The sequence below is a fragment of the Chelonoidis abingdonii genome, chromosome 4 (genome assembly GCF_003597395.2).
Source record: "Chelonoidis abingdonii isolate Lonesome George chromosome 4, CheloAbing_2.0, whole genome shotgun sequence".
NCBI classification, from domain to species: domain Eukaryota; kingdom Metazoa; phylum Chordata; order Testudines; family Testudinidae; genus Chelonoidis; species Chelonoidis abingdonii.
The window spans coordinates 86,187,416-86,200,180 of NC_133772.1; the positions used below are offsets into that span (position 1 = coordinate 86,187,416).

Sequence of the window (12,765 nt, forward strand, 5' to 3'; positions counted from 1 at the left end):
TTTAATTTATTTTTTTAGCCTCCCCTTCACTTCCTGTAGGCTTACCTTGTGCCTGCAGACCTAAAATACTTTTGGTATAATCTACAAAGGCAATCATTCCAAGCTGGAGGAAGAGGAACTTAGTTTGGTGACAAGATAAACAGAGTTGCAGAAAATAAAATAACTGCAAATTAGGGTGTTTGTGCCTTTAGAAGACAGGAACAGTAATTAGTCTGCAGATCATTTGACAGTGCATAAAAGAACTTGTACCTGAGAATTGGTGGCAAAATGTAAATTATAGTGATTAAATATTGCAGCAGTATTTCTGGCTGGGCTTTGTTTTCCTTCTCCACCCCCATTCCCAAAATCTCTATTGATGATTGTGCAGGTTTCTCATGGCATCCCAGCAGGACTGCATTAATGTAGAGCAGTAATTACACAGACTCATTATATCTGAACATCATTAACAGAAGACATATGCGCTGATAGTTTGAATTTCCTAAAATAAAAAAGGAAACCTATTAATTATGTCAAACTTTCATTTGCTCCCTAGCTGAATGGTCTCTGTGGTCTTCACTATCAAAACTAAAAACAAAATCCCTGATATTTCCATCCCAACGTGGGGATATTAAATTGCTTTTTAAAAAGTTGTATTTCATGATTGGACAATATTTTTATGTATATGTGTTGAATCTAGGATTATTTTATGGGTGTTGGAGGAAAAGATATTCTTTTATTCTTTCCTGTTACCACACTCAAGTTCAGTGTAAAAAAAAAAAAAAAAAAAAAAAAAAACCTTTTCTCAAGCCCGAGGGTTGTACTCCACTCCCTTCAGCGACAATCAAACTGTTCAGACTGCCAGCTCGAACAATGTGATTCCCCCACTTTCTTCCCAGGAATTGAATGCGCTGCCTCTACAGTGCTTCCAGCCCCTTCTGGCCCGTGTAGACTAGACTGTACCCAAACTTGTGTCCCAAGCCTTTACTTGTGCACTGTCCCACTGACTTCAGAGTGTTTGCACTGTGTTATTCAACAACTTGTAGATTGGGGGCTTTTAGTGCCTGTGTGTCAATAGCACATTATGCTGCCACCAAAGTACCAGTACCACCATAGAACCCTAGGATGTTCATGTTGTAATATTGAGCACCTCCAAAAATATTTAAAATTTGTATCTAAAGAAGGATAAGTGGGGAGCAGTGTAATATATAAACCAAGGGCAAAAAAAAAAAAATTGTTGTGAGCTAACTTTTCTGCCCTTCTACCACCCGCTGTTCCTTGCATATTTCATGTGTTCTTTGCTGCTTGGATCTTATTTCATGTGTTTACTATACCCACTTCTGTGAAACATCTTGATAACAATAGATATAAACAAACACATGAAATTTATTTGGAAATTTATTTACAAGCCCTTTTTTCCCCTCCTCATTGATACCACTCCCTCTGTAACTCTCCATTAACACTAAACATTCTGGAAAATAATGGGAATATTAATATTCCTACGCAAAAGGAAAAACCTCCAGTTCTCAGATGAACACTCCTTCTGAACTATAAAATATTTAAAAACAAAACCTCCCCATACAATTTTCTTTTAAAGTCCACATCCCAGCCAAGCACTTGATATTTTAACTTGATAATGGAGACGTCTCAGAGATGGACTGGTTTCCACAGTATGTGTAGGAGTTTCTCATTTCAAAAAAAAAAAGAAAAAGAGGCAAGCAACTTCTGAATTTCTTTCCTTACTTCTGCTCTGTTTCTTTAGCAGAAGTGATATTTGTGCAGGACATAAGTGGGCAAGATTTGTGACATACAATTTCAGGTGGACTGTACTTTGACCCGCTATGGGAAAACTGTTCCCAGTTTTTTTCAATCTGACTTTTACTGGCAGATAACTGGAAGAAATTATGATTGTCAGCTATGTTTTATGGCCTGAACAGATTTAAAAAGAAAGTTTTGAATGGGAGCACAACTGGAAATCAGGAAAACTGAATTTTTTCGCACTAATTTTTGACCTTGGCAAATCATTTGTTATCTCTGACTCAGTTTCATTATCTACTATAAAAAAAAAAAAAAGAACTATACCTTCTTTTGCAAAGGCCTTTGAGATTTACAATTGAAAAGTGATATATACTATCAAATATTCAGTATTATTATGAACTGTGTAGACAATAGGTTACCATAACTGATGCCTTAAATATCTTCTATAATTGTTTCAGTAACAAATGAGACAATGCACCTTCACATGACAGGATCACTGGAGAACTTGCTATCAGGCTAAAAATTTAGGGCTCATTCAACTACTAGATAATTCAACCATCCATTTAATCTTTATTTCACAGTCAGAAAATACCACTTTATACCAGAAACCTCATCTGTTTCAAATGTTAGAATTACTCACTCTCACACATACATACACACACCCCTTCCAGTGCTCCAGTTATGGAGAAGATAATGCACATAAGTAATGTAGAAAACTGTGTGCCAAAGTCCTTAAAATATCTGATGACATTCCAGGACCGAATCTATACCTGAAGTTTTGCTGTAATTACAAATGTCTCCACCTTTTTAAAGCATAACATAATATATAGTCTTCTTAAAATTTAATGTTCTGATTCCTTCCTAGACCACATCTAACTTTCATATCAACATATAAATGAAAACTAGTTTTATCCAGGACCCTCTCCCTATGATGGAAACCAGCTGGAATTAGGCACTCTGTATCTCCTCATTCTTTGCCTAGACAGATTATGTCAGGAATTAGAGATATAAAAATCCATTCAGTTTCAGTTAAGGCCCAGTCTGCTGGAGAGCAAATTAATTGCCTCGTCATTTTTCTTCTTTTTAATGAAACTGCTCTCACAGATTTGCTATTTACACAGAGTGACAGAAACAAGAAATTAACCTATTTAACCAACATTTTCCTTCTTTCCCAAATATTACTTGCTCCCATATGCAACTACCTTGAAATGACCAGGGAAAACTAGAATTAATTCAGCTTCATGGGGTCAAGGTCCAGTCCACTTGGAATGCTGTTTAGGGGGAATATGTATTAGCCAAATGATTTCTTCCTCTTGATTAAATGCGCCTGGAAAGAGGGTGCAAAAGAAAAAAGGACTTCTCCTACTGTGGTGAGCAATCCTATTTTTCCCCTTAAACTTTGAGAATTGAAAATTAGACTTTAAAATGCTAGGCACCCAAGCAACTGCAATGATCATAGCCTACATAACTCAGAAGAATGGTTCAGCTCTTGTAGAATCCTCAGGTCTTGGATCTCATAGATTCATAGACTCTAGGACTGGAAGGGACCTTGAGAGGTCATCGATTCCAGTCCCCTGCCTTCATGGCAGGACCAAATACTGTCTAGACCATCCCTGATAGACATTTATCTAACCTACTCTTAAATATCTCCAGAGATGGAGATTCCACAACCTCCCTAGGCATTTATTTCCAGTGTTTAACTACCCTGATCGGTTAGCCGAACTTTTTCCTAATTCCAACCTAATCTCCCTTGCTGCAAGTTTAAGGCCCATTGCTTTCTATGTTCTACATTGAGGCTAAGGTGAACAAGTTTTCCCCTTCTTTCCTTGATGACACCTTTAGATTACCTGAAAATGCTATCATGTCCCTCTCCAGTCTTCTCTTCCAAACTAAAATTAAACCCAGTCTTTTCAGCTTTCCTTCCATTAGGTCATTTCTCAAGGACCTTTAATCATTTCTTGTTCTCTTCTCTGGACCCTCCCAATTTCTCCTCATCTTTCTTTGAAATGCGATGCCCAGAAACTGGACACAACACTCCCAGTTGAGGCCTAACCACGCAGAAAGTTAGAGCGGAAAAGATGACTTCTCGTGTTCTTTGTTATATAACACACCTGTTAATACAACCCGGAATATGTTTTGCTTTTTTTTGCAACAGTACACACTGTTGGATCATATTTAGCTTCGGTTCCAATCTGACCCCTAGTTTCTTTCTGCCATACTTCCTTCCTAACAGTCTCCTTCCCATTCTGTATGTGTGCAACTGATGTTCCTTCCTAATTGAGCACTTTGCATTTGTCTTTATTGAACTTCATCCTGTTGTACTTCAGCCCATTTCTCCAATTTGGCCAGATCATTTTGAAGTTGACCCTGTCCTCCAAAGCAGTTGCAAATCCCTTCCAGTTTTGGTATCAGTCCGCAAACTTAATAAGCGTACTTTCTATGCCAACATCTAGTCGTTGATGAAGATATTTTTACAGAGCGGTTCCCAAAACAGACTCCTGCGAACCCCACTTGTATACCTTTCCAGCTTGGATTGGGAGCCATTAACAACTACTCACTGAGTTATGCCCACCCACCTTATAGATAGCCCCATCTAAATTGCTATTTTTTGCCTAGTTTATCGATAAGGATATTTCATGTGAGGACCGTATCAAAATGCCTTACTAAAGTCTAGGTAAACACAGTCATGCTTTCTCCCTTATCCACAAGGCTCGTTATCCTATCAAAGAAGCTATCAGATTGGTTGACATTGATTGTTGTTCTTTACCAAATCCATGCTGGCGTGGGATTCCCTATTCACCTTACCACCTCCAAGGGGTTTGCAGATGATTTCCTTTAATTACTTGCCCCCACTCCACAGAAGTTAAACTAACTGGTCTGTAGTTTCCTGGGTTGTTTTTATTTCCCTTTTTATAGATGGGCACTATTTGCCCTTTTCCAGTCTTCTGGAATCTCTCCCGTCTCCCATGACTTTCCAAAGATAATAGCTAGAGGCTCAGATACCTCCTCTATTAACTCCTTGAGTATTCTAGGATGCATTTCATCAGGCCCTGGTGACTTGCAGGCATCTAACTTTTCTAAGTGATTTTTAACTTGCTCTTTTTTTATTTTATCTTCTAAACCTACCCCTTCCCATAAGCATTCACTATGTTAGACATTCCTTCAGACTTCTCAGTGAAGACCGAAACAAAGAAGTCATTAAGCATCTCTGCCATTTCCAAGTTTCCTGTTACTGTTTCTCCCTCCTCACTGAGCAGTGGGCCTACCCTGTCCTTGGTCTTCCTCTTGCTTCTAATGTATTGATAAAAAGTCTTCTTGTTTCCCTTTATTCCCATAGCTAGTTTGAGCTCATTTTGTGCCTTTGCCTTTCTAATCTTGCCCCTGCATTCCTGTGTTGTTTGCCTATATTCATCCTTTGTAATCTGACCTAGTTTCCATTTTTTATATGACTCCTTTTTATTTTGTAGGTCATGCAAGATCTCGTGGTTAAGCCAAGGTGTCTTTTGCCACATTTTCTATCTTTCCTACCCATCGGAATAGCTTGCTTTTGGGCCCTTAATAGTGTCCCTTTGAAAACTGCCAACTCTCCTCAGTTGTTTTTCCCCTCAGTCTTGATTCCCATGGGACCTTACCTATCAGCTCTCTGAGCTTACAAAATCCGCCTTCCTGAAATCCATTGTCTCTATTTTGCTGTACTCCCTTCTACCCTTCCTTAGAATTGCAAACTCTATGATTTCATGATCACTTTCACCCAAGCTTCCTTCTACTTTCAAATTCTCAACGAGTTCCTCCCTATTTGTTAAAATCAAGTCTAGAACAGCTTCCCCCTAGTAGCTTTTTCAACCTTCTGAAATAAAAAGTTGTCTGCAATGCAGTCCAGGAACTTATTGGATAGTCTGTGCCCGCACGGTGTTATTTTCCCAACATATATCTGGATAGTTGAAGTCCCCCATCACCACCAAATCTTGGGCTTTGGATGATTTTGTTAGTTGTTTAAAAAAAGCCTCATCCACCTCTTCCACCTGGTTAGGTGGCCTGTAGTAGACTCCTAGCACGACATCACCCTTGTTTTTTACCCCTTTTATCCTAACCCAGAGACTCTCAACACTTCCGTCTCCTATGTCCATCTCCACCTCAGTCCAAGTGTGTACATTTTTAATATATAAGGCAACACCTCCTCCCTTTTCCCCTGTCTATCCTTCCTGAGCAAACTATACCCATCCACACCAACATTCCAATCATGTGTATTATCCCACCAAGTTTCAGTGATGCCAACAATGTCATAGTTGTATTTATTTATTAGCACTTCCAGTTCTTCCTGCTTATACCCATACTTCTCGCATTTGTATATAGGCATCTAAGATACTGGTTTGATCTTGCCTCCCAGTTTTGCCCTGACCCTCCTTTCTCTCTGCCATTATAGCCCACGCTCCCTCTTGTTTCCGACCCATCTCCCAGGTCTTCATGTTCCCCACTTACCTGTGGGCTTTGCTCACCGGAGTGGGGGCAAGTAATTAAAGGAAATCATCTGCAAACCCCTTGGAGGTGGTAAGGTGAATAGGGAATCCCACGCCAGCATGGATTTGGTAAAGAACAACAATCAATGTCAACCAATCTGATAGCTTCTTTGATAGGATAACGAGCCTTGTGGATAAGGGAGAAAGCATGACTGTGTTTACCTAGACTTTAGTAAGGCATTTTGATACGGTCCTCACATGAAATATCCTTATCGATAAACTAGGCAAAAAATAGCAATTTAGATGGGGCTATCTATAAGGTGGGTGGGCATAACTCAGTGAGTAGTTGTTAATGGCTCCCAATCCAAGCTGGAAAGGTATACAAGTGGGGTTCGCAGGAGTCTGTTTTGGGAACCGCTCTGTAAAAATATCTTCATCAACGACTAGATGTTGGCATAGAAAGTACGCTTATTAAGTTTGCGGACTGATACCAAAACTGGAAGGGATTTGCAACTGCTTTGGAGGACAGGGTCAACTTCAAAATGATCTGGCCAAATTGGAGAAATGGGCTGAAGTACAACAGGATGAAGTTCAATAAAGACAAATGCAAAGTGCTCAATTAGGAAGGAACATCAGTTGCACACATACAGAATGGGAAGGAGACTGTTAGGAAGGAAGTATGGCAGAAAGAAACTAGGGGTCAGATTGGAACCGAAGCTAAATATGATCCAACAGTGTGTACTGTTGCAAAAAAAAGCAAAACATATTCCGGGTTGTATTAACAGGTGTGTTATATAACAAAGAACACGAGAAGTCATCTTTTCCGCTCTAACTTTCTGCGTGGTTAGGCCTCAACTGGGAGTGTTGTGTCCAGTTTCTGGGCATCGCATTTCAAAGAAAGATGAGGAGAAATTGGGAGGGTCCAGAGAAGAGAACAAGAAATGATTAAAGGTCCTTGAGAAATGACCTAATGGAAGGAAAGCTGAAAAGACTGGGTTTAATTTTAGTTTGGAAGAGAAGACTGGAGAGGGACATGATAGCATTTTCAGGTAATCTAAAGGTGTCATCAAGGAAAGAAGGGGAAAACTTGTTCACCTTAGCCTCAATGTAGAACATAGAAAGCAATGGGCCTTAAACTTGCAGCAAGGGAGATTAGGTTGGAATTAGGAAAAAGTTCGGCTAACCGATCAGGGTAGTTAAACACTGGAAATAAATGCCTAGGGAGGTTGTGGAATCCAAGGGACTAACGGGTCATGGATAGGACCGACAAGGGACCCCCGCTCCCTTCCCCCTCCCTTTCCAAACTCCCTTGCGAAACGCCCTGTTAGCAGCCCCTGTTCGCAAAGCTCCCTGGTCGCTTGTGCGCGGCTTTATAAAGCCCTGGCCTGAGTGAATGCCCTGCCCACTGGTTAAGTCTCAGCCAATTACCAGAGGCTTCTAGCTTTCAAACCTTCCTTTGTAGCTCAACCTCCAGCTGCCTATTACAGCACACGGTACTTCAAACAACCAAAATAAACAAACAGACTGACAAACACAAGCTCAGCACACAGCAAGTAGCCCCCAAACACACACAAACACACACACTGCAGACAGTCACTCAGTGAAGGTAAGTCCTCAATGTATAGTCAATGCAGCCCTCCAGTACTGATGATGTTGCCCAGAGTCTTTCATCAAAAAAAATATTCAGTATATTCATCCACACTGATTCCTAGCAAACCAAAACTCTGGTTTCCTCGAACTACTTATCGTCTTTTTCCGGTCTCCAGCCTTTTTGGTGGTAATGAAATGAAACTTCTGTAATAGTAAAATGTTTGTGTCTGCAGGACTCTCAAGTGCTTCCATTGTTATCACATAGTAGAGAGTGTTTTCTCACTGTGGCATTGTCAGCTGTGCCAGCAGCAGACTCTGAATTATGAGCAATAATGAATAAGGCCAGTAATATGTATCTTCTAGAGTTATATATTGTTGGGATTTCTTTAATACTAAAAAAAATCTTTTGGTATTGATAAGGCTGGTCTTGTGGAGAAACTAGGACTCTCACGTGGGTTCTCTTGCTAGCTCAGCCAAGACTTCTTGTGTTACCCTGAAGTCACTTAACCTCTCTGTGCCTTAGGTTTACCATCTGTAAATTTGGGTTGATACTTTTTTACCTCACAGGTGGCTTGTGAAGTTTAATTCATTCGTTTTTCAGAAGTGCTCTGATGGAAGGCATGAGAGAACAGCACAGAATTATTATTATTAGCTTTACATCACAATAATAATAGTAATACTTTGTATACCTGCTAATCAAATGCAGTTTTTTAAAAAGTTACATAAGATGTGCGCACACACACACACACACACACACACACACACACACACACTCACTCTCTCTCTCTCTCTCTCAAGTTAAGCTTTGTCTTTGTTATGCTTCTCTCCCAGTACCATGAGCTCACGACACTCTGCCAGCCCAGTTGTTTTCACCAGTGCCAGAAGTTCACCTAAAGAAGAGATTCATTCCGCTACTTCCCCACAGCTCGCACCTTCTTTCTCCTCCTCCTCTTCCTCCTCCTCTGGTCCTAGGACTTTCTACCCTCGCCAGGGTGCTACTAGCAAGTACCTGATTGGATGGAAAAAACCTGGAGGGACAATAAACTCTGTGGGGTTTATGGATACCAGAAAGTAAGAGCGTTTTTTGGTTCTATTGTTTGGTTGTTAACTTAAACATGAAGAAGCACTGAAATCCAGAGAAGTTTCCCGTATGGAAAGGTCCAATAGAATTTAATGAAATGATCAGACCTCTACAGAACTTTAGAATTTCTACCTTAAAATTCCATAGTGTGGCTTAAAAATTCCATAGCTTAGTTATCATTCTTCATTATTTAGTAAAAGTTTTTAAAGCAATTTCTATAGAATTTCTATAAAATGCTGTAGATTTCATCTTTATTAAATTCTAGAATTTTTCTTTAGAGAATTCTTAAATGAGACTCAAAATAGTAATTGAACAAATGAAAAAACCATCCTCAACACTGAGTGTTTTTTCCCTTAGATTCTTCATTTTGTTCCCACATTCTAAGATTTGCATCAAGAGTTTTGTGATTTGGGGTCTCAGATAACCTTGAAAGGTGGATGTTGGAAAAATGCACATCAGAACCATTGACCCAGTACAGTGGAGATTCAAATGTCTGGGCAATTAGGGCTGCTTTGAAGTCATTATTGGTGTTAAGCACAGCATTCCCAGATGACGCCAGTAATTGAGCAGTGGGCCACCAAAGGAAATGCTAGATAGAAGCTAAAATAAAAAGTATTTTATTCAAGTTATATACTGGAAGCCAGTTAAAAGAACAGGAACATTTGGTATGTTTAAGCATTTAGCTAATATTTAACAGACTTCAGTTTATATATTGTTCTTTGTGCAGAATACTCCATTCTTTGAATAAATACATTCCTTTAATAGGGAAATGTATTATGGTACTCTTTTCATGCATTGGAAGTTGATGCTTTCAACAGGTTTATTCCTTTAACAGGTTTAATTTATATTGGACTTTACTGTATTATACAAAACTTGATCTTAATCTTCCCATACCCACACCCTCCCTCTCTACCCTGTTTTTCCCTCTGAAAATCTTGATGATGCTTTACTGCTTATTATGTTCATAGACCAAGCCCCGAGCAGCTTTGGGTCCTGAACATGTCTGTTCCCTTCCCTTTAAGACGTCACCAGAGTGATGGCAATGAAATGGCCCATCCACGGTTGCGTGCATCAGCCAGAGATCTACGGGCATCACCAAAACGAGCATCCAAGTCCACTGTTGAGGAAGACCTGAAGAAACTGATAGATCTTGACAGCCCAACACCAGAGTCCCAGAAGAATTTTAAGGTATGCTACAGACATGGATCATCCTCTTTTGTCACTATTAAGTGAAATTCAGGAGGCAGGTAGAGACCAGGGGACCAGAGTTCCATTGACTTCAGAGATCTATGCCAGTTTACAGCAGCTGAGGATCTGGACCCAATGACTTCCTTAGTGTCTGAGCGCATAGAGCGTAAAGCATTGTTCATCACTGTTGAAAACAAAATAAAAGCCTAACTGAAACTGCAGTGTTGTGTACCTCATGGCAAATGTTAACACTGTCAACTCTAAGGAGAGTTGAAGGCATTCACCTCTTTACAGGAGCTTCTCAGCACCTCACAACATCCTATAAGTTTCTCAGATGAAACTTTCCTGTTCTCATCCATAACAAAACAAAATCCAAAATTTTAATCTTCCCTGAATTACTAACATGGACACAACACTGGCCATTTGTCTCAGAGCTTATCAATTGCTGGAGGGTAGTACTTAGAGAATGGTTTTGGTATTCCAGCTGTTGCAATGGTGTGGCAGTTTTTTGTGCCATCCTTTGAGGAGACTAATATGCTTAATTGAAGAGAACACCTAAAACAAATATTTTACATACATATTAAATCTATTCAGAAAAATTTCCTAAGGTTTCATCAGAAATTATAATAACTTATAGTTTTAAATACTGATAAAATAGATCATTTTCAAGAGTGTTTTGATTTCCATAGTGTCTGTATACTAAATCAAAGATTAACAGTTCATGTTCATCACCCAAGGCCCTAGTAGTTTCCACAGCAACCATGCAAAAGAGAGCTTGCAACTTGTTTCTCTGCTTGTCAAAACCCCAAAAGTCTTATTAAAACTTCCATAACAGATTCCATATACAGATTTTTTCATATATTACCTTAAAGGCTAGAGAGAAAAAAGTTTGCCATAAGGAAGATATATATTTTTTTTTTTAACAGTATAGTGGTTTATAAGAGGAAGGAGGCATGAGGGGAAACACCCTCCTCCTGATCTGTAAACAGGCACCTATTGTCTTTTCAAGAAATTCCATTTAAACTGTTAACTGTCCCAGGGACGGACCGTGAATAGCGTGTGCCTTTTGTGAGCCTCTTTCTTTATTGACTATGCACAATGAGTTCAATCTTTCCAGTATCCTTCATTTTCTTCGTGACTTGGATCAGTGTGTCAGCTCAGTCTAGTGACCTGCTCAATTTTATCAATGCTATTATTTACCAATAATGAAAATAAATGTTAAAATTTAAACATAGTTATAATTTCTACCCAGTGCACAATTTGTACTTCATGTTAGGTGAAGAAATGTGGCCCTCCGTAGCTACCTGAATCTTTTTTGAGTATCAGCACTTTTTGTATTTGATAATTGAGAGGTCCTGTTTCCTGGTAGGATAGACAGTTTTTTGTTGTCTCCTAATATTTTTGCCTTTTCATCCCTTCCCTTCTCCCCGTCATCTTCAATTCTCCTGTCCATCTCTCCTTCCCTTCTCTTACTGCTTCTTCTCTCTTCACACCCTTCACTTCCGTGCCATCTTCCTCCAAGTCCCTGGTCACACTCCTTTTCACTTCTCTGCTCACATTGTCTCTCCTCCCTAAATCCACCTCATATTCAAATATTAGTAGCCTAACAATTTAAAGGTCCAGCACTAATCATGTTTCCAGTTTCTAATATTCGAGGCTGCAAGTGTTTCTACTCTGGGATGTCTAACACAAGGAGCATTGCAGGTGTTCTTCATTGAGCAGTGCCTGGTGTGGCAACGGCTTCTTTTTTTCCCTCTTCTCCTACGGACAAGTATTGTGAGGCTTGGCTGGGTTATGACAAGAAACTGCCAGCTGGGCTTTTGGTCCCAAAAGGAGAAAACAGAGTGGTTCTCTACCTAACATATATAAAGCCCTTATTCTTGGCCCCTTGGTACCAAGAGTTATTTTTCTGGTGCTCAGCCTTAAATGGAAAACTCACTTTGTGATGGTCATTTTAGACGTTTTGACACCATAGCAATGAAATTAGCCTGTCTTATTTTTGTGGCAACTGAGCCCCATAAACAGGTATAATTCCACATCTCAATTGGCACATAATTTTTATATGAGTATGTTTTCAAAAATCCCATTACGATGTCATTTCTGCTGTGGTAATTTTAGAGACCTGCTTTGTCCTGCAATATTCATCTTGCTCATCAAATGGCCAACGCGTGTGTCTGACCTAGTGTGGATGATCCCATGGAGGAGAACTGGCAGAATACACAATTAACATGTAAAATGTCTCTCTCCTGTTTTTTCAGATGGTATCAGCAAGTTTTAAAAATGTTTTAGCTACATTTGCGGTTCTTTATCCATAAACACAAAACTTGCAGCAGGTTTTAGCAGAGGCTTCTGATCGTTTGATAAAAACATATTTCAGTTTGGCAGATTGTTCTCCAGTGTACAGAAGCAATAACTTTTCTCCTGCTCCCCACTTCTGTTCCACCCTTCAGTGTGGGTTTTAATCACAGAAATCAATTACCATCTGGTTAAATAACATTTATATATGTGTATGTGTGTGTGTGTGTGTGTGTGTGTGTATGTATGTATGTAAGTAAACAGATAAGTATTTCTCCGTGCAAGAGAGCAGCTCTCCAAAATGCACTTTATCATGTCTGCTCTAGGGATTTTAGTTAGTAGAGCTGTTTTTGTTTTGTTAATTTTTTCTCAAAGCTCTGTGAAGGATTTTAGTTTGTCAGACTTTCCTCATTGTTCTGT

General features: G+C 39.4%; 1 protein-coding gene across 7 annotated transcripts in view; it reads left to right on the top strand.

The window, feature by feature from the left end:
- Positions 1-12,765, top strand: part of SIPA1L1 (signal induced proliferation associated 1 like 1) — a 391,350-nt gene that overhangs the window by 368,386 nt on the left and 10,199 nt on the right. For all 7 annotated transcript variants that reach the window (XM_075065409.1, XM_075065414.1, XM_075065411.1 and 4 more), the window contains 2 exons: positions 8,613-8,852; positions 9,885-10,050. In XM_075065409.1, the coding sequence (XP_074921510.1) occupies positions 8,613-8,852; positions 9,885-10,050 (406 nt within the window). The remainder of the gene's footprint in view (positions 1-8,612; positions 8,853-9,884; positions 10,051-12,765) is intronic.